This window comes from Scyliorhinus torazame, chromosome 13 (genome assembly GCF_047496885.1).
Source record: "Scyliorhinus torazame isolate Kashiwa2021f chromosome 13, sScyTor2.1, whole genome shotgun sequence".
Taxonomy (NCBI): Eukaryota; Metazoa; Chordata; class Chondrichthyes; order Carcharhiniformes; family Scyliorhinidae; genus Scyliorhinus; species Scyliorhinus torazame.
In genome coordinates this window covers 59464394-59485581 of record NC_092719.1, presented here as the reverse complement: position 1 = coordinate 59485581, position 21188 = coordinate 59464394, and the positions used below count along the sequence as shown (strand labels likewise).

Sequence of the window (21188 nt, the reverse complement as noted above, 5' to 3'; positions counted from 1 at the left end):
GGGCTGAAGAGTAACCTATGAATTTGTGGGAGGGAATTATTGAAATTATAATTCCCTATGAATTTTTCTTGCTCCTTACTGATGTACATGCATATGCTACTTGATGATTTGACTGAAGTAATGATGCTGGTATCTATACATTACCTTAGAATCCAATTGCAGCTGCAGTGTATGAATAGTCTGTACTATTTTCTGTGCTATTTAGTGCCAACAACAACTGCAGCAAGTACAGGACCAACAACTTCAGAGACCACCACCAGTGGTGAGTAATGTTTAAACTTCTATAGGCAATTTCAATAGGCAAATTGTTCGAGACTGTGGGCTGAAGAGTAACCTATGAATTTGAGGGAGGGAATTATTGAAATTATAATTCCCTATGAATTTTTCTTGCTCCTTACTGATGTACATGCATTTGCTACTTGATGATTTGACTGAAGTAATGATGCTAGTATCTATATATTACTTTGGAAACCAATTGCAGCAGTAGTGTATGAATAGTCTGTACCATTTTCTGTGCTATTTAGTGCCAACAACAACTGCAGCACGTACAGGACCAACAACTTCAGAGACCACCGCCAGTGGTGAGTAATGTTTTTATTCCCCTCACCACTTTACTACTAATTTCTGTGGCTTGTGAATTAATATTGTTTCATGTTATTTCTGCAACCTAGCGCCAACATCAGTGACATTCACAGGTATCACTATTTCTGAGACTGGAATTACAGGTGAGCAGAGCTTCTTTGAGATGATAAAACTGTTGTTAATTGAGAGCTATGTGTGATTTTTAACTATCCCACATGTCCTGTGTTACATTGCCCCTAATCCAACCAATAGGATAGTCAGTCCTATTATTTCTGAAATGGGTGTTAACTGTGAGTGAATGTATTCTCATTGTCATACGATGTTTGTGCTGCCAATGTGTCCCTGCTAAGGGGCGTGTTATTGGCGCGTCATTGTAATTCAGCTTATATTCAGTCCATTCCAATGGAAGTGTGTTTAATCAGTAGAAGTTGAGTTGTTCCATGTTGTATTTGGTCAGCGCTTTTTGGTTGATTGTGCTTCTTGCCCTTTTTCTGATGTGGATATTGCATCCACTTTTCATTGTCCAGTAATTGGAATCATGATTGCGACCTGTTGGAGTAGATATCTGGCATTATCAATGATAACGTTTGGGAGAGGATGGCGTTGTAGAACAAAATTGTCGATTGTAATGGTTCCCGTCCAATGTGTTCCTGGTGCCCACTTCAGAGTATTTATGGCAACATTTTCAAATTTAAAAAGATAGCACCAAGGAAGACTGTCAAAATGAGTTGATGGATGGAAACCTGGGTTTTGACAGACTGAATTTGTGTTTTGAAAGTGCAAATTGAAATTAATATTTGACATTTACATTTTGCAAACGCATTTTGAAGAACTAGGCATTTGGTGCCATTAATTTTAGATAGATATATCCATTTGTTTGCATGAATGATGTTAGGTGACGCAACAGTAGAAATGAAGAGGACCGAAATGCACGTTTTTGCTGAGATATAAAGGACATTCTTGAAAGAATCTCATTTGTAGACTTCCCAAGTTAAAGAGTCATTTATATTGAATTTGGGGCCGGTTGATTCTTGCATTTTAAATTTATATTCAGAATGACTCATAAATTATTCTTTCAAACAGAATAAATAAACTGCTCATTATTTTTAAATTGATGAATTCTTGATCATGAATGTCACTTGTTCAGTGAGTTTTTTGAATTGCACCCTTCATTGTTGGAAGTTAAACCATTTAGTAGCCTTTAAAATTTTGGCTTTACTGATCAACAACATCAAAATCTTGTTGAGAAATGTTAATGTGGCGATTGCAGACTCCAAGATGATTTCATTGTTGCTGCCTGAAACGTAGTTGGCTTTTGCAGCCAATGCGGTCGAGGAACTGCTCTTGTTCGTGGCTTGATCTTTATACGGCCCGAGTAAGGGCAGACATTTTTTTTTTAGTTAGGCCATCATGATCGGCACAGGCTTGGAGAGCCGAATGGTCTGTTCCTGTGCTGTACATTTCTTTGTTCTTCATCTTTCTTCTTTGATGTGTAACCACTGCAATTGCGGGAGGGAATTGTTGATTTTAGACATTGGCTAGGGATATCATTCTGTTCCTGCTCAAATTTGAAGCCTTTCCTACTTGATTTAATGATGCTACAATCTGAAAATCACATTGGAAACCAATTGCAGCAGGAGTGAATATAATTCTGCGCCAATTCTCTTTCTATTTAGGGTCAACACCAATCCCAGGAACTGGAATACCTACAACTTCAGGGACCACCATCAGTTGTGAGTATTGTTTTTCTCAACTTCGTCACATGAGATTAATTTTTTTCATTTGTGGATCAATATTGTTTCATATTTGCTCTGCTACACAGGGCCAACTGCAACGAGTGTATCAGGGGGACCTACTGTTTCTCAGACTACAATTACTGGTGAGTCGAGCTTCTTTCTACATTAAAATCTGATGCTAAATTCAAGCAATTTATGATTTAAAAGTCTGCAGTAATTTTTCTGCTAATTTGGGCCAGCGGCGACTTAAATGACAGTCATTGCTGTTATTTCTGACAATGGGGGCAGCACGGTGGCGCAGTGGTTAATTCTGTTGCTGCTGAGGATTGGTTTGGATTGGATTGGTTTATTGTCATGTGTACCGAGGTACAGTGAAAAGTATTGTTTCGCGTTGGGCTCAAAAGCACAATTGCATACATGAAAAGAATGTACATAGTAGGGTCAACATAAAATGCACAATGTAATTAGATCGACACGGGCATTGGTGAATCATACAGGAGTGTAGTACTACTCAATAGTGAAAGGCATGTAAAACAGACCAAGGCCGCCAGCGTGGGTTCAATTCCCGTATCAGGCGCCGGAATGTGGTGACTAGGGCCTTTTCACAGTCACTGCATTTGAAGCCTACTTGTGACAAGAAGCGATTTTCATTTTCATTTAAATTTCAAGATGTGGGAAGAGATCAGATCAGACCATTAGTCCATCAGAGGGTCGTTTAGGAATGTGGTAACATCGGGGCAGAAGCTGTTTTTGAATCTGTTAGTGCGTGTTCTCAGACTTTTGTATCTCCTGCCCGATGGAAGATGTTGGAAGTCTGAGTTAGCCGGGTGAGGGGGGTCTCTGATTATGCTGCCCGCTTTCCCAAGGCAGCGGGAAGTGTAGACAGAGTCATTGGATGGGAGGCGGGTTGTGTGGTTTAATGGGCGGTGTTCATGACACTCTGTTCTTTCTTCCGATCTTGGGCCGCGAAGTTCGCATTCCAGGCTGCGATACCCAGGATCGATCACAGCCCTGGGTCACTGTGTGTGTGGGGTTTGCTCATTCTCCCCATTTCTGCGTGGGCCTCTCCCCACAACACAAAGATCTGTAGGTTCTGTGAATTGGTCACGCTAAATTGCCCCTTATTTGGAAAAATAGATGGCTACTCTGAATTTTAAAAAAACAATTCTGACAATGGGATTAATGGTGAGTCTTTGCTTTTTCATTGATCAACTGACAGCAATTAGAAAATGCTTTATTTCCGCTTGTGTACAATTTGAGCTCCGAAAATTAGGTACATTGTGCTGAATCTTGTTGGTCTTTTACTTGCCTCGATGAACATTGATAAAAATGTACGCTGATATTGTTACAACTACTCATTGGATTGGTATGGGAAAAGTGAATGATTAGTTGAGAGACCCAATGTCTGGCAGCATCAATTGTAACTTTCAGAAGCGGACGGTGCACTGAATAATTTTTATTGGTGAAATTTGCCCCTGCCAGTGTTTGACAGTCAGTCTGTGTGTTTGGGACGCGAATATTGACATTTGTGATACCACGTATTTAAATCTTGCATTTGCATTTTCATGACCTAGCGGATTGCTGCCATAGAAGCATGGAACCATAGAATCCGTACAGTGCAGAAGGAGGCCATTTGGCCCATTGGTTGAGCCCCAATGATGCTGGTATCTATACATTACACTGGAAAGCAATTGCAGCAGTAGTGTATGATTAGCCTGTACTATTTTCTGTTCTATTTAGTGCCAACAACAACTGCAGAAAGTACAGGACCAACAACTTCAGAGACCACCACCATCGGTGAGTAATGTTTAAACTTCTGTAGGCAACTTCAATCGGCAACTTGTTCGAGACTGTGGGCTGAAGAGTAATCTATGAATTTGTGGGAGGGAATTATTGAAATTATAATTCCCTATGAATTTTTCTTGCTCCTTACTGATGTACATGCATATGCTACTTGATGATTTGACTGAAGTAATGATGCTGGTATCTATACATTACCTTAGAATCCAATTGCAGCTGCAGTGTATGAATAGTCTGTACTATTTTCTGTGCTATTTAGTGCCAACAACAACTGCAGCAAGTACAGGACCAACAACTTCAGAGACCACCACCAGTGGTGAGTAATGTTTAAACTTCTATAGGCAATTTCAATAGGCAAATTGTTCGAGACTGTGGGCTGAAGAGTAACCTATGAATTTGAGGGAGGGAATTATTGAAATTATAATTCCCTATGAATTTTTCTTGCTCCTTACTGATGTACATGCATTTGCTACTTGATGATTTGACTGAAGTAATGATGCTAGTATCTATATATTACTTTGGAAACCAATTGCAGCAGTAGTGTATGAATAGTCTGTACCATTTTCTGTGCTATTTAGTGCCAACAACAACTGCAGCACGTACAGGACCAACAACTTCAGAGACCACCGCCAGTGGTGAGTAATGTTTTTATTCCCCTCACCACTTTACTACTAATTTCTGTGGCTTGTGAATTAATATTGTTTCATGTTATTTCTGCAACCTAGCGCCAACATCAGTGACATTCACAGGTATCACTATTTCTGAGACTGGAATTACAGGTGAGCAGAGCTTCTTTGAGACGATAAAACTGTTGTTAATTGAGAGCTATGTGTGATTTTTAACTATCCCACATGTCCTGTGTTACATTGCCCCTAATCCAACCAATAGGATAGTCAGTCCTATTATTTCTGAAATGGGTGCTAACTGTGAGTGAATGTATTCTCATTGTCATACGATGTTTGTGCTGCCAATGTGTCCCTGCTAAGGGGCGTGTTATTGGCGCGTCATTGTAATTCAGCTTATATTCAGTCCATTCCAATGGAAGTGTGTTTAATCAGTAGAAGTTGAGTTGTTCCATGTTGTATTTGGTCAGCGCTTTTTGGTTGATTGTGCTTCTTGCCCTTTTTCTGATGTGGATATTGCATCCACTTTTCATTGTCCAGTAATTGGAATCATGATTGCGACCTGTTGGAGTAGATATCTGGCATTATCAATGATAACGTTTGGGAGAGGATGGCGTTGTAGAACAAAATTGTCGATTGTAATGGTTCCCGTCCAATGTGTTCCTGGTGCCCACTTCAGAGTATTTATGGCAACATTTTCAAATTTAAAAAGATAGCACCAAGGAAGACTGTCAAAATGAGTTGATGGATGGAAACCTGGGTTTTGACAGACTGAATTTGTGTTTTGAAAGTGCAAATTGAAATTAATATTTGACATTTACATTTTGCAAACGCATTTTGAAGAACTAGGCATTTGGTGCCATTAATTTTAGATAGATATATCCATTTGTTTGCATGAATGATGTTAGGTGACGCAACAGTAGAAATGAAGAGGACCGAAATGCACGTTTTTGCTGAGATATAAAGGACATTCTTGAAAGAATCTCATTTGTAGACTTCCCAAGTTAAAGAGTCATTTATATTGAATTTGGGGCCGGTTGATTCTTGCATTTTAAATTTATATTCAGAATGACTCATAAATTATTCTTTCAAACAGAATAAATAAACTGCTCATTATTTTTAAATTGATGAATTCTTGATCATGAATGTCACTTGTTCAGTGAGTTTTTTGAATTGCACCCTTCATTGTTGGAAGTTAAACCATTTAGTAGCCTTTAAAATTTTGGCTTTACTGATCAACAACATCAAAATCTTGTTGAGAAATGTTAATGTGGCGATTGCAGACTCCAAGATGATTTCATTGTTGCTGCCTGAAACGTAGTTGGCTTTTGCAGCCAATGCGGTCGAGGAACTGCTCTTGTTCGTGGCTTGATCTTTATACGGCCCGAGTAAGGGCAGACATTTTTTTTTTAATTAGGCCATCATGATCGGCACAGGCTTGGAGAGCCGAATGGTCTGTTCCTGTGCTGTACATTTCTTTGTTCTTCATCTTTCTTCTTTGATGTGTAACCACTGCAATTGCGGGAGGGAATTGTTGATTTTAGACATTGGCTAGGGATATCATTCTGTTCCTGCTCAAATTTGAAGCCTTTCCTACTTGATTTAATGATGCTACAATCTGAAAATCACATTGGAAACCAATTGCAGCAGGAGTGAATATAATTCTGCGCCAATTCTCTTTCTATTTAGGGTCAACACCAATCCCAGGAACTGGAATACCTACAACTTCAGGGACCACCATCAGTTGTGAGTATTGTTTTTCTCAACTTCGTCACATGAGATTAATTTTTTTCATTTGTGGATCAATATTGTTTCATATTTGCTCTGCTACACAGGGCCAACTGCAACGAGTGTATCAGGGGGACCTACTGTTTCTCAGACTACAATTACTGGTGAGTCGAGCTTCTTTCTACATTAAAATCTGATGCTAAATTCAAGCAATTTATGATTTAAAAGTCTGCAGTAATTTTTCTGCTAATTTGGGCCAGCGGCAACTTAAATGACAGTCATTGCTGTTATTTCTGACAATGGGGGCAGCACGGTGGCGCAGTGGTTAATTCTGTTGCTGCTGAGGATTGGTTTGGATTGGATTGGTTTATTGTCATGTGTACCGAGGTACAGTGAAAAGTATTGTTTCGCGTTGGGCTCAAAAGCACAATTGCATACATGAAAAGAATGTACATAGTAGGGTCAACATAAAATGCACAATGTAATTAGATCGACACGGGCATTGGTGAATCATACAGGAGTGTAGTACTACTCAATAGTGAAAGGCATGTAAAACAGACCAAGGCCGCCAGCGTGGGTTCAATTCCCGTATCAGGCGCCGGAATGTGGTGACTAGGGCCTTTTCACAGTCACTGCATTTGAAGCCTACTTGTGACAAGAAGCGATTTTCATTTTCATTTAAATTTGAAGATGTGGGAAGAGATCAGATCAGACCATTAGTCCATCAGAGGGTCGTTTAGGAATGTGGTAACATCGGGGCAGAAGCTGTTTTTGAATCTGTTAGTGCGTGTTCTCAGACTTTTGTATCTCCTGCCCGATGGAAGATGTTGGAAGTCTGAGTTAGCCGGGTGAGGGGGGTCTCTGATTATGCTGCCCGCTTTCCCAAGGCAGCGGGAAGTGTAGACAGAGTCATTGGATGGGAGGCGGGTTGTGTGGTTTAATGGGCGGTGGTCATGACACTCTGTTCTTTCTTCTGATCTTGGGCCGCGAAGTTCGCATTCCAGGCTGCGAGACCCAGGATCGATCACAGCCCTGGGTCACTGTGTGTGTGGGGTTTGCTCATTCTCCCCATTTCTGCGTGGGCCTCTCCCTACAACACAAAGATCTGTAGGTTCCGTGAATTGGTCACGCTAAATTGCCCCTTATTTGGAAAAATAGATGGCTACTCTGAATTTAAAAAAAACAATTCTGACAATGGGATTAATGGTGAGTCTTTGCTTTTTCATTGATCAACTGACAGCAATTAGAAAATGCTTTATTTCCGCTTGTGTACAATTTGAGCTCCGAAAATTAGGTACATTGTGCTGAATCTTGTTGGTCTTTTACTTGCCTCGGTGAACATTGATAAAAATGTACGCTGATATTGTTACAACTACTCATTGGATTGGTATGGGAAAAGTGAATGATTAGTTGAGAGACCCAATGTCTGGCAGCATCAATTGTAACTTTCAGAAGCGGACGGTGCACTGAATAATTTTTATTGGTGAAATTTGCCCCTGCCAGTGTTTGACAGTCAGTCTGTGTGTTTGGGACGCGAATATTGACATTTGTGATACCACGTATTTAAATCTTGCATTTGCATTTTCATGACCTAGCGGATTGCTGCCATAGAAGCATGGAACCATAGAATCCGTACAGTGCAGAAGGAGGCCATTTGGCCCATTGGTTGAGCCCCAATGATGCTAGTATCTATACATTACACTGGAAAGCAATTGCAGCAGTAGTGTATGATTAGCCTGTACTATTTTCTGTTCTATTTAGTGCCAACAACAACTGCAGAAAGTACAGGACCAACAACTTCAGAGACCACCACCATCAGTGAGTAATGTTTAAACTTCTGTAGGCAACTTCAATCGGCAACTTGTTCGAGACTGTGGGCTGAAGAGTAACCTATGAATTTGTGGGAGGGAATTATTGAAATTATAATTCCCTATGAATTTTTCTTGCTCCTTACTGATGTACATGCATATGCTACTTGATGATTTGACTGAAGTAATGATGCTGGTACCTATACATTACCTTAGAATCCAATTGCAGCTGCAGTGTATGAATAGTCTGTACTATTTTCTGTGCTATTTAGTGCCAACAACAACTGCAGCAAGTACAGGACCAACAACTTCAGAGACCACCACCAGTGGTGAGTAATGTTTAAACTTCTATAGGCAATTTCAATAGGCAAATTGTTCGAGACTGTGGGCTGAAGAGTAACCTATGAATTTGAGGGAGGGAATTATTGAAATTATAATTCCCTATGAATTTTTCTTGCTCCTTACTGATGTACATGCATTTGCTACTTGATGATTTGACTGAAGTAATGATGCTAGTATCTATATATTACTTTGGAAACCAATTGCAGCAGTAGTGTATGAATAGTCTGTACCATTTTCTGTGCTATTTAGTGCCAACAACAACTGCAGCACGTACAGGACCAACAACTTCAGAGACCACCGCCAGTGGTGAGTAATGTTTTTATTCCCCTCACCACTTTACTACTAATTTCTGTGGCTTGTGAATTAATATTGTTTCATGTTATTTCTGCAACCTAGCGCCAACATCAGTGACATTCACAGGTATCACTATTTCTGAGACTGGAATTACAGGTGAGCAGAGCTTCTTTGAGACGATAAAACTGTTGTTAATTGAGAGCTATGTGTGATTTTTAACTATCCCACATGTCCTGTGTTACATTGCCCCTAATCCAACCAATAGGATAGTCAGTCCTATTATTTCTGAAATGGGTGTTAACTGTGAGTGAATGTATTCTCATTGTCATACGATGTTTGTGCTGCCAATGTGTCCCTGCTAAGGGGCGTGTTATTGGCGCGTCATTGTAGTTCAGCTTATATTCAGTCCATTCCAATGGAAGTGTGTTTAATCAGTAGAAGTTGAGTTGTTCCATGTTGTATTTGGTCAGCGCTTTTTGGTTGATTGTGCTTCTTGCCCTTTTTCTGATGTGGATATTGCATCCACTTTTCATTGTCCAGTAATTGGAATCATGATTGCGACCTGTTGGAGTAGATATCTGGCATTATCAATGATAACGTTTGGGAGAGGATGGCGTTGTAGAACAAAATTGTCGATTGTAATGGTTCCCGTCCAATGTGTTCCTGGTGCCCACTTCAGAGTATTTATGGCAACATTTTCAAATTTAAAAAGATAGCACCAAGGAAGACTGTCAAAATGAGTTGATGGATGGAAACCTGGGTTTTGACAGACTGAATTTGTGTTTTGAAAGTGCAAATTGAAATTAATATTTGACATTTACATTTTGCAAACGCATTTTGAAGAACTAGGCATTTGGTGCCATTAATTTTAGATAGATATATCCATTTGTTTGCATGAATGATGTTAGGTGACGCAACAGTAGAAATGAAGAGGACCGAAATGCACGTTTTTGCTGAGATATAAAGGACATTCTTGAAAGAATCTCATTTGTAGACTTCCCAAGTTAAAGAGTCATTTATATTGAATTTGGGGCCGGTTGATTCTTGCATTTTAAATTTATATTCAGAATGACTCATAAATTATTCTTTCAAACAGAATAAATAAACTGCTCATTATTTTTAAATTGATGAATTCTTGATCATGAATGTCACTTGTTCAGTGAGTTTTTTGAATTGCACCCTTCATTGTTGGAAGTTAAACCATTTAGTAGCCTTTAAAATTTTGGCTTTACTGATCAACAACATCAAAATCTTGTTGAGAAATGTTAATGTGGCGATTGCAGACTCCAAGATGATTTCATTGTTGCTGCCTGAAACGTAGTTGGCTTTTGCAGCCAATGCGGTCGAGGAACTGCTCTTGTTCGTGGCTTGATCTTTATACGGCCCGAGTAAGGGCAGACATTTTTTTTTTAATTAGGCCATCATGATCGGCACAGGCTTGGAGAGCCGAATGGTCTGTTCCTGTGCTGTACATTTCTTTGTTCTTCATCTTTCTTCTTTGATGTGTAACCACTGCAATTGCGGGAGGGAATTGTTGATTTTAGACATTGGCTAGGGATATCATTCTGTTCCTGCTCAAATTTGAAGCCTTTCCTACTTGATTTAATGATGCTACAATCTGAAAATCACATTGGAAACCAATTGCAGCAGGAGTGAATATAATTCTGCGCCAATTCTCTTTCTATTTAGGGTCAACACCAATCCCAGGAACTGGAATACCTACAACTTCAGGGACCACCATCAGTTGTGAGTATTGTTTTTCTCAACTTCGTCACATGAGATTAATTTTTTTCATTTGTGGATCAATATTGTTTCATATTTGCTCTGCTACACAGGGCCAACTGCAACGAGTGTATCAGGGGGACCTACTGTTTCTCAGACTACAATTACTGGTGAGTCGAGCTTCTTTCTACATTAAAATCTGATGCTAAATTCAAGCAATTTATGATTTAAAAGTCTGCAGTAATTTTTCTGCTAATTTGGGCCAGCGGCAACTTAAATGACAGTCATTGCTGTTATTTCTGACAATGGGGGCAGCACGGTGGCGCAGTGGTTAATTCTGTTGCTGCTGAGGATTGGTTTGGATTGGATTGGTTTATTGTCATGTGTACCGAGGTACAGTGAAAAGTATTGTTTCGCGTTGGGCTCAAAAGCACAATTGCATACATGAAAAGAATGTACATAGTAGGGTCAACATAAAATGCACAATGTAATTAGATCGACACGGGCATTGGTGAATCATACAGGAGTGTAGTACTACTCAATAGTGAAAGGCATGTAAAACAGACCAAGGCCGCCAGCGTGGGTTCAATTCCCGTATCAGGCGCCGGAATGTGGTGACTAGGGCCTTTTCACAGTCACTGCATTTGAAGCCTACTTGTGACAAGAAGCGATTTTCATTTTCATTTAAATTTGAAGATGTGGGAAGAGATCAGATCAGACCATTAGTCCATCAGAGGGTCGTTTAGGAATGTGGTAACATCGGGGCAGAAGCTGTTTTTGAATCTGTTAGTGCGTGTTCTCAGACTTTTGTATCTCCTGCCCGATGGAAGATGTTGGAAGTCTGAGTTAGCCGGGTGAGGGGGGTCTCTGATTATGCTGCCCGCTTTCCCAAGGCAGCGGGAAGTGTAGACAGAGTCATTGGATGGGAGGCGGGTTGTGTGGTTTAATGGGCGGTGGTCATGACACTCTGTTCTTTCTTCTGATCTTGGGCCGCGAAGTTCGCATTCCAGGCTGCGAGACCCAGGATCGATCACAGCCCTGGGTCACTGTGTGTGTGGGGTTTGCTCATTCTCCCCATTTCTGCGTGGGCCTCTCCCTACAACACAAAGATCTGTAGGTTCCGTGAATTGGTCACGCTAAATTGCCCCTTATTTGGAAAAATAGATGGCTACTCTGAATTTAAAAAAAACAATTCTGACAATGGGATTAATGGTGAGTCTTTGCTTTTTCATTGATCAACTGACAGCAATTAGAAAATGCTTTATTTCCGCTTGTGTACAATTTGAGCTCCGAAAATTAGGTACATTGTGCTGAATCTTGTTGGTCTTTTACTTGCCTCGGTGAACATTGATAAAAATGTACGCTGATATTGTTACAACTACTCATTGGATTGGTATGGGAAAAGTGAATGATTAGTTGAGAGACCCAATGTCTGGCAGCATCAATTGTAACTTTCAGAAGCGGACGGTGCACTGAATAATTTTTATTGGTGAAATTTGCCCCTGCCAGTGTTTGACAGTCAGTCTGTGTGTTTGGGACGCGAATATTGACATTTGTGATACCACGTATTTAAATCTTGCATTTGCATTTTCATGACCTAGCGGATTGCTGCCATAGAAGCATGGAACCATAGAATCCGTACAGTGCAGAAGGAGGCCATTTGGCCCATTGGTTGAGCCCCAATGATGCTAGTATCTATACATTACACTGGAAAGCAATTGCAGCAGTAGTGTATGATTAGCCTGTACTATTTTCTGTTCTATTTAGTGCCAACAACAACTGCAGAAAGTACAGGACCAACAACTTCAGAGACCACCACCATCAGTGAGTAATGTTTAAACTTCTGTAGGCAACTTCAATCGGCAACTTGTTCGAGACTGTGGGCTGAAGAGTAACCTATGAATTTGTGGGAGGGAATTATTGAAATTATAATTCCCTATGAATTTTTCTTGCTCCTTACTGATGTACATGCATATGCTACTTGATGATTTGACTGAAGTAATGATGCTGGTACCTATACATTACCTTAGAATCCAATTGCAGCTGCAGTGTATGAATAGTCTGTACTATTTTCTGTGCTATTTAGTGCCAACAACAACTGCAGCAAGTACAGGACCAACAACTTCAGAGACCACCACCAGTGGTGAGTAATGTTTAAACTTCTATAGGCAATTTCAATAGGCAAATTGTTCGAGACTGTGGGCTGAAGAGTAACCTATGAATTTGAGGGAGGGAATTATTGAAATTATAATTCCCTATGAATTTTTCTTGCTCCTTACTGATGTACATGCATTTGCTACTTGATGATTTGACTGAAGTAATGATGCTAGTATCTATATATTACTTTGGAAACCAATTGCAGCAGTAGTGTATGAATAGTCTGTACCATTTTCTGTGCTATTTAGTGCCAACAACAACTGCAGCACGTACAGGACCAACAACTTCAGAGACCACCGCCAGTGGTGAGTAATGTTTTTATTCCCCTCACCACTTTACTACTAATTTCTGTGGCTTGTGAATTAATATTGTTTCATGTTATTTCTGCAACCTAGCGCCAACATCAGTGACATTCACAGGTATCACTATTTCTGAGACTGGAATTACAGGTGAGCAGAGCTTCTTTGAGACGATAAAACTGTTGTTAATTGAGAGCTATGTGTGATTTTTAACTATCCCACATGTCCTGTGTTACATTGCCCCTAATCCAACCAATAGGATAGTCAGTCCTATTATTTCTGAAATGGGTGTTAACTGTGAGTGAATGTATTCTCATTGTCATACGATGTTTGTGCTGCCAATGTGTCCCTGCTAAGGGGCGTGTTATTGGCGCGTCATTGTAGTTCAGCTTATATTCAGTCCATTCCAATGGAAGTGTGTTTAATCAGTAGAAGTTGAGTTGTTCCATGTTGTATTTGGTCAGCGCTTTTTGGTTGATTGTGCTTCTTGCCCTTTTTCTGATGTGGATATTGCATCCACTTTTCATTGTCCAGTAATTGGAATCATGATTGCGACCTGTTGGAGTAGATATCTGGCATTATCAATGATAACGTTTGGGAGAGGATGGCGTTGTAGAACAAAATTGTCGATTGTAATGGTTCCCGTCCAATGTGTTCCTGGTGCCCACTTCAGAGTATTTATGGCAACATTTTCAAATTTAAAAAGATAGCACCAAGGAAGACTGCCAAAATGAGTTGATGGATGGAAACCTGGGTTTTGACAGACTGAATTTGTGTTTTGAAAGTGCAAATTGAAATTAATATTTGACATTTACATTTTGCAAACGCATTTTGAAGAACTAGGCATTTGGTGCCATTAATTTTAGATAGATATATCCATTTGTTTGCATGAATGATGTTAGGTGATGCAACAGTTGAAATGAAGAGGACCGAAATGCACGTTTTTGCTGAGATATAAAGGACATTCTTGAAAGAATCTCATTTGTAGACTTCCCAAGTTAAAGAGTCATTTATATTGAATTTGGGGCCGGTTGATTCTTGCATTTTAAATTTATATTCAGAATGACTCATAAATTATTCTTTCAAACAGAATAAATAAACTGCTCATTATTTTTAAATTGATGAATTCTTGATCATGAATGTCACTTGTTCAGTGAGTTTTTTGAATTGCACCCTTCATTGTTGGAAGTTAAACCATTTAGTAGCCTTTAAAATTTTGGCTTTACTGATCAACAACATCAAAATCTTGTTGAGAAATGTTAATGTGGCGATTGCAGACTCCAAGATGATTTCATTGTTGCTGCCTGAAACGTAGTTGGCTTTTGCAGCCAATGCGGTCGAGGAACTGCTCTTGTTCGTGGCTTGATCTTTATACGGCCCGAGTAAGGGCAGACATTTTTTTTTTAGTTAGGCCATCATGATCGGCACAGGCTTGGAGAGCCGAATGGTCTGTTCCTGTGCTGTACATTTCTTTGGTCTTCATCTTTCTTCTTTGATGTGTAACCACTGCAATTGCGGGAGGGAATTGTTGATTTTAGACATTGGCTAGGGATATCATTCTGTTCCTGCTCAAATTTGAAGCCTTTCCTACTTGATTTAATGATGCTACAATCTGAAAATCACATTGGAAACCAATTGCAGCAGGAGTGAATATAATTCTGCGCCAATTCTCTTTCTATTTAGGGTCAACACCAATCCCAGGAACTGGAATACCTACAACTTCAGGGACCACCATCAGTTGTGAGTATTGTTTTTCTCAACTTCGTCACATGAGATTAATTTTTTTCATTTGTGGATCAATATTGTTTCATATTTGCTCTGCTACACAGGGCCAACTGCAACGAGTGTATCAGGGGGACCTACTGTTTCTCAGACTACAATTACTGGTGAGTCGAGCTTCTTTCTACATTAAAATCTGATGCTAAATTCAAGCAATTTATGATTTAAAAGTCTGCAGTAATTTTTCTGCTAATTTGGGCCAGCGGCAACTTAAATGACAGTCATTGCTGTTATTTCTGACAATGGGGGCAGCACGGTGGCGCAGTGGTTAATTCTGTTGCTGCTGAGGATTGGTTTGGATTGGATTGGTTTATTGTCATGTGTACCGAGGTACAGTGAAAAGTATTGTTTCGCGTTGGGCTCAAAAGCACAATTGCATACATGAAAAGAATGTACATAGTAGGGTCAACATAAAATGCACAATGTAATTAGATCGACACGGGCATTGGTGAATCATACAGGAGTGTAGTACTACTCAATAGTGAAAGGCATGTAAAACAGACCAAGGCCGCCAGCGTGGGTTCAATTCCCGTATCAGGCGCCGGAATGTGGTGACTAGGGCCTTTTCACAGTCACTGCATTTGAAGCCTACTTGTGACAAGAAGCGATTTTCATTTTCATTTAAATTTGAAGATGTGGGAAGAGATCAGATCAGACCATTAGTCCATCAGAGGGTCGTTTAGGAATGTGGTAACATCGGGGCAGAAGCTGTTTTTGAATCTGTTAGTGCGTGTTCTCAGACTTTTGTATCTCCTGCCCGATGGAAGATGTTGGAAGTCTGAGTTAGCCGGGTGAGGGGGGTCTCTGATTATGCTGCCCGCTTTCCCAAGGCAGCGGGAAGTGTAGACAGAGTCATTGGATGGGAGGCGGGTTGTGTGGTTTAATGGGCGGTGTTCATGACACTCTGTTCTTTCTTCCGATCTTGGGCCGCGAAGTTCGCATTCCAGGCTGCGATACCCAGGATCGATCACAGCCCTGGGTCACTGTATGTGTGGGGTTTGCTCATTCTCCCCATTTCTGCGTGGGCCTCTCCCTACAACACAAAGATCTGTAGGTTCTGTGAATTGGTCACGCTAAATTGCCCCTTATTTGGAAAAATAGATGGCTACTCTGAATTTAAAAAAAACAATTCTGACAATGGGATTAATGGTGAGTCTTTGCTTTTTCATTGATCAACTGACAGCAATTAGAAAATGCTTTATTTCCGCTTGTGTACAATTTGAGCTCCGAAAATTAGGTACATTGTGCTGAATCTTGTTGGTCTTTTACTTGCCTCGATGAACATTGATAAAAATGTACGCTGATATTGTTACAACTACTCATTGGATTGGTATGGGAAAAGTGAATGATTAGTTGAGAGACCCAATGTCTGGCAGCATCAATTGTAACTTTCAGAAGCGGACGGTGCACTGAATAATTTTTATTGGTGAAATTTGCCCCTGCCAGTGTTTGACAGTCAGTCTGTGTGTTTGGGACGCGAATATTGACATTTGTGATACCACGTATTTAAATCTTGCATTTGCATTTTCATGACCTAGCGGATTGCTGCCATAGAAGCATGGAACCATAGAATCCGTACAGTGCAGAAGGAGGCCATTTGGCCCATTGGTTGAGCCCCAATGATGCTAGTATCTATACATTACACTGGAAAGCAATTGCAGCAGTAGTGTATGATTAGCCTGTACTATTTTCTGTTCTATTTAGTGCCAACAACAACTGCAGAAAGTACAGGACCAACAACTTCAGAGACCACCACCATCGGTGAGTAATGTTTAAACTTCTGTAGGCAACTTCAATCGGCAACTTGTTCGAGACTGTGGGCTGAAGAGTAACCTATGAATTTGTGGGAGGGAATTATTGAAATTATAATTCCCTATGAATTTTTCTTGCTCCTTACTGATGTACATGCATATGCTACTTGATGATTTGACTGAAGTAATGATGCTAGTACCTATACATTACCTTAGAATCCAATTGCAGCTGCAGTGTATGAATAGTCTGTACTATTTTCTGTGCTATTTAGTGCCAACAACAACTGCAGCAAGTACAGGACCAACAACTTCAGAGACCACCACCAGTGGTGAGTAATGTTTAAACTTCTATAGGCAATTTCAATAGGCAAATTGTTCGAGACTGTGGGCCGAAGAGTAACCTATGAATTTGAGGGAGGGAATTATTGAAATTATAATTCCCTATGAATTTTTCTTGCTCCTTACTGATGTACATGCATTTGCTACTTGATGATTTGACTGAAGTAATGATGCTAGTATCTATATATTACTTTGGAAACCAATTGCAGCAGTAGTGTATGAATAGTCTGTACCATTTTCTGTGCTATTTAGTGCCAACAACAACTGCAGCACGTACAGGACCAACAACTTCAGAGACCACCGCCAGTGGTGAGTAATGTTTTTATTCCCCTCACCACTTTACTACTAATTTCTGTGGCTTGTGAATTAATATTGTTTCATGTTATTTCTGCAACCTAGCGCCAACATCAGTGACATTCACAGGTATCACTATTTCTGAGACTGGAATTACAGGTGAGCAGAGCTTCTTTGAGACGATAAAACTGTTGTTAATTGAGAGCTATGTGTGATTTTTAACTATCCCACATGTCCTGTGTTACATTGCCCCTAATCCAACCAATAGGATAGTCAGTCCTATTATTTCTGAAATGGGTGTTAACTGTGAGTGAATGTATTCTCATTGTCATATGATGTTTGTGCTGCCAATGTGTCCCTGCTAAGGGGCGTGTTATTGGCGCGTCATTGTAGTTCAGCTTATATTCAGTCCATTCCAATGGAAGTGTGTTTAATCAGTAGAAGTTGAGTTGTTCCATGTTGTATTTGGTCAGCGCTTTTTGGTTGATTGTGCTTCTTGCCCTTTTTCTGATGTGGATATTGCATCCACTTTTCATTGTCCAGTAATTGGAATCATGATTGCGACCTGTTGGAGTAGATATCTGGCATTATCAATGATAACGTTTGGGAGAGGATGGCGTTGTAGAACAAAATTGTCGATTGTAATGGTTCCCGTCCAATGTGTTCCTGGTGCCCACTTCAGAGTATTTATGGCAACATTTTCAAATTTAAAAAGATAGCACCAAGGAAGACTGCCAAAATGAGTTGATGGATGGAAACCTGGGTTTTGACAGACTGAATTTGTGTTTTGAAAGTGCAAATTGAAATTAATATTTGACATTTACATTTTGCAAACGCATTTTGAAGAACTAGGCATTTGGTGCCATTAATTTTAGATAGATATATCCATTTGTTTGCATGAATGATGTTAGGTGACGCAACAGTAGAAATGAAGAGGACCGAAATGCACGTTTTTGCTGAGATATAAAGGACATTCTTGAAAGAATCTCATTTGTAGACTTCCCAAGTTAAAGAGTCATTTATATTGAATTTGGGGCCGGTTGATTCTTGCATTTTAAATTTATATTCAGAATGACTCATAAATTATTCTTTCAAACAGAATAAATAAACTGCTCATTATTTTTAAATTGATGAATTCTTGATCATGAATGTCACTTGTTCAGTGAGTTTTTTGAATTGCACCCTTCATTGTTGGAAGGTAAACCATTAGTAGCCTTTAAAATTTAGGCTTTACTGATCAACAACATCAAAATCTTGTTGAGAAATGTTAATGTGGCGATTGCAGACTCCAAGATGATTTCATTGTTGCTGTCTGAAACGTAGTTGGCTTTTGCAGCCAATGCGGTCGAGGAACTGCTCTTGTTCGTGGCTTGATCTTTATACGGCCCGAGTAAGGGCAGACATTTTTTTTTTAGTTAGGCCATCATGATCGGCACAGGCTTGGAGAGCTGAATGGTCTGTTCCTGTGCTGTACATTTCTTTGTTCTTCATCTTTCTTCTTTGATGTGTAACCACTGCAATTGCGGGAGGGAATTGTTGATTTTAGACATTGGCTAGGGATATCATTCTGTTCCTGCTCAAATTTGAAGCCTTTCCTACTTGATTTAATGATGCTACAATCTGAAAATCACATTGGAAACCAATTGCAGCAGGAGTGAATATAATTCTGCGCCAATTCTCTTTCTATTTAGGGTCAACACCAATCCCAGGAACTGGAATACCTACAACTTCAGGGACCACCATCAGTTGTGAGTATTGTTTTTCTCAACTTCGTCACATGAGATTAATTTTTTTCATTTGTGGATCAATATTGTTTCATATTTGCTCTGCTACACAGGGCCAACTGCAACGAGTGTATCAGGGGGACCTACTGTTTCTCAGACTACAATTACTGGTGAGTCGAGCTTCTTTCTACATTAAAATCTGATGCTAAATTCAAGCAATTTATGATTTAAAAGTCTGCAGTAATTTTTCTGCTAATTTGGACCAGCGGCAACTTAAATGACAGTCATTGCTGTTATTTCTGACAATGGGGGCAGCACGGTGGCGCAGTGGTTAATTCTGTTGCTGCTGAGGATTGGTTTGGATTGGATTGGTTTATTGTCATGTGTACCGAGGTACAGTGAAAAGTATTGTTTCGCGTTGGACTCAAAAGCACAATTGCATACATGAAAAGAATGTACATAGTAGGGTCAACATAAAATGCACAATGTAATTAGATCGACACGGGCATTGGTGAATCATACAGGAGTGTAGTACTACTCAATAGTGAAAGGCATGTAAAACAGACCAAGGCCGCCAGCGTGGGTTCAATTCCCGTATCAGGCGCCGGAATGTGGTGACTAGGGCCTTTTCACTGTCACTGCATTTGAAGCCTACTTGTGACAAGAAGCGATTTTCATTTTCATTTAAATTTCAAGATGTGGGAAGAGATCAGATCAGACCATTAGTCCATCAGAGGGTCGTTTAGGAATGTGGTAACATCGGGGCAGAAGCTGTTTTTGAATCTGTTAGTGCGTGTTCTCAGACTTTTGTATCTCCTGCCCGATGGAAGATGTTGGAAGTCTGAGTTAGCCGGGTGAGGGGGGTCTCTGATTATGCTGCCCGCTTTCCCAAGGCAGCGGGAAGTGTAGACAGAGTCATTGGATGGGAGGCGGGTTGTGTGGTTTAATGGGCGGTGTTCATGACACTCTGTTCTTTCTTCCGATCTTGGGCCGCGAAGTTCGCATTCCAGGCTGCGATACCCAGGATCGATCACAGCCCTGGGTCACTGTGTGTGTGGGGTTTGCTCATTCTCCCCATTTCTGCGTGGGCCTCTCCCCACAAGACAAAGATCTGTAGGTTCTGTGAATTGGCCACGCTAAATTGCCCCTTATTTGGAAAAATAGATGGCTACTCTGAATTTTAAAAAAACAATTCTGACAATGGGATTAATGGTGAGTCTTTGCTTTTTCATTGATCAACTGACAGCAATTAGAAAATGCTTTATTTCCGCTTGTGTACAATTTGAGCTCCGAAAATTAGGTACATTGTGCTGAATCTTGTTGGTCTTTTACTTGCCTCGATGAACATTGATAAAAATGTACGCTGATATTGTTACAACTACTCATTGGATTGGTATGGGAAAAGTGAATGATTAGTTGAGAGACCCAATGTCTGGCAGCATCAATTGTAACTTTCAGAAGCGGACGGTGCACTGAATAATTTTTATTGGTGAAATTTGCCCCTGCCAGTGTTTGACAGTCAGTCTGTGTGTTTGGGACGCGAATATTGACATTTGTGATACCACGTATTTAAATCTTGCATTTGCATTTTCATGACCTAGCGGATTGCTGCCATAGAAGCATGGAACCATAGAATCCGTACAGTGCAGAAGGAGGCCATTTGGCCCATTGGTTGAGCCCCAATGATGCTAGTATCTATACATTACACTGGAAAGCAATTGCAGCAGTAGTGTATGATTAGCCTGTACTATTTTCTGTTCTATTTAGTGCCAACAACAACTGCAGAAAGTACAGGACCAACAACTTCAGAGACCACCACCATCGGTGAGTAATGTTTAAACTTCTGTAGGCAACTTCAATCGGCAACTTGTTCGAGACTGTGGGCTGAAGAGTAACCTATGAATTTGTGGGAGGGAATTATTGAAATTATAATTCCCTATGAATTTTTCTTGCTCCTTACTGATGTACATGCATATGCTACTTGATGATTTGACTGAAGTAATGATGCTAGTACCTATACATTACCTTAGAATCCAATTGCAGCTGCAGTGTATGAATAGTCTGTACTATTTTCTGTGCTATTTAGTGCCAACAACAACTGCAGCAAGTACAGGACCAACAACTTCAGAGACCACCACCAGTAGTGAGTAATGTTTAAACTTCTGTAGGCAATTTCAATAGGCAAATTGTTCGAGACTGTGGGCCGAAGA

At 40.1% G+C, this 21188-nt stretch overlaps 1 protein-coding gene across 1 annotated transcript; it reads left to right on the top strand.

The window, feature by feature from the left end:
* The first annotated feature begins 87 nt into the window (after nucleotides 1-87).
* Nucleotides 88-21129, top strand: LOC140387623 (uncharacterized). The gene is made up of 31 exons (XM_072470816.1): nucleotides 88-262; nucleotides 525-581; nucleotides 672-725; nucleotides 2259-2315; nucleotides 2405-2461; nucleotides 4059-4115; nucleotides 4378-4434; nucleotides 4697-4753; nucleotides 4844-4897; nucleotides 6431-6487; nucleotides 6577-6633; nucleotides 8231-8287; nucleotides 8550-8606; nucleotides 8869-8925; nucleotides 9016-9069; nucleotides 10603-10659; nucleotides 10749-10805; nucleotides 12403-12459; nucleotides 12722-12778; nucleotides 13041-13097; nucleotides 13188-13241; nucleotides 14775-14831; nucleotides 14921-14977; nucleotides 16575-16631; nucleotides 16894-16950; nucleotides 17213-17269; nucleotides 17360-17413; nucleotides 18946-19002; nucleotides 19092-19148; nucleotides 20746-20802; nucleotides 21065-21129. The coding sequence occupies exons 1-31, from the start codon at nucleotides 88-90 to the stop codon at nucleotides 21127-21129; spliced, it is 1878 nt and encodes a 625-aa protein (XP_072326917.1).
* The last annotated feature ends 59 nt before the right edge of the window (nucleotides 21130-21188 follow it).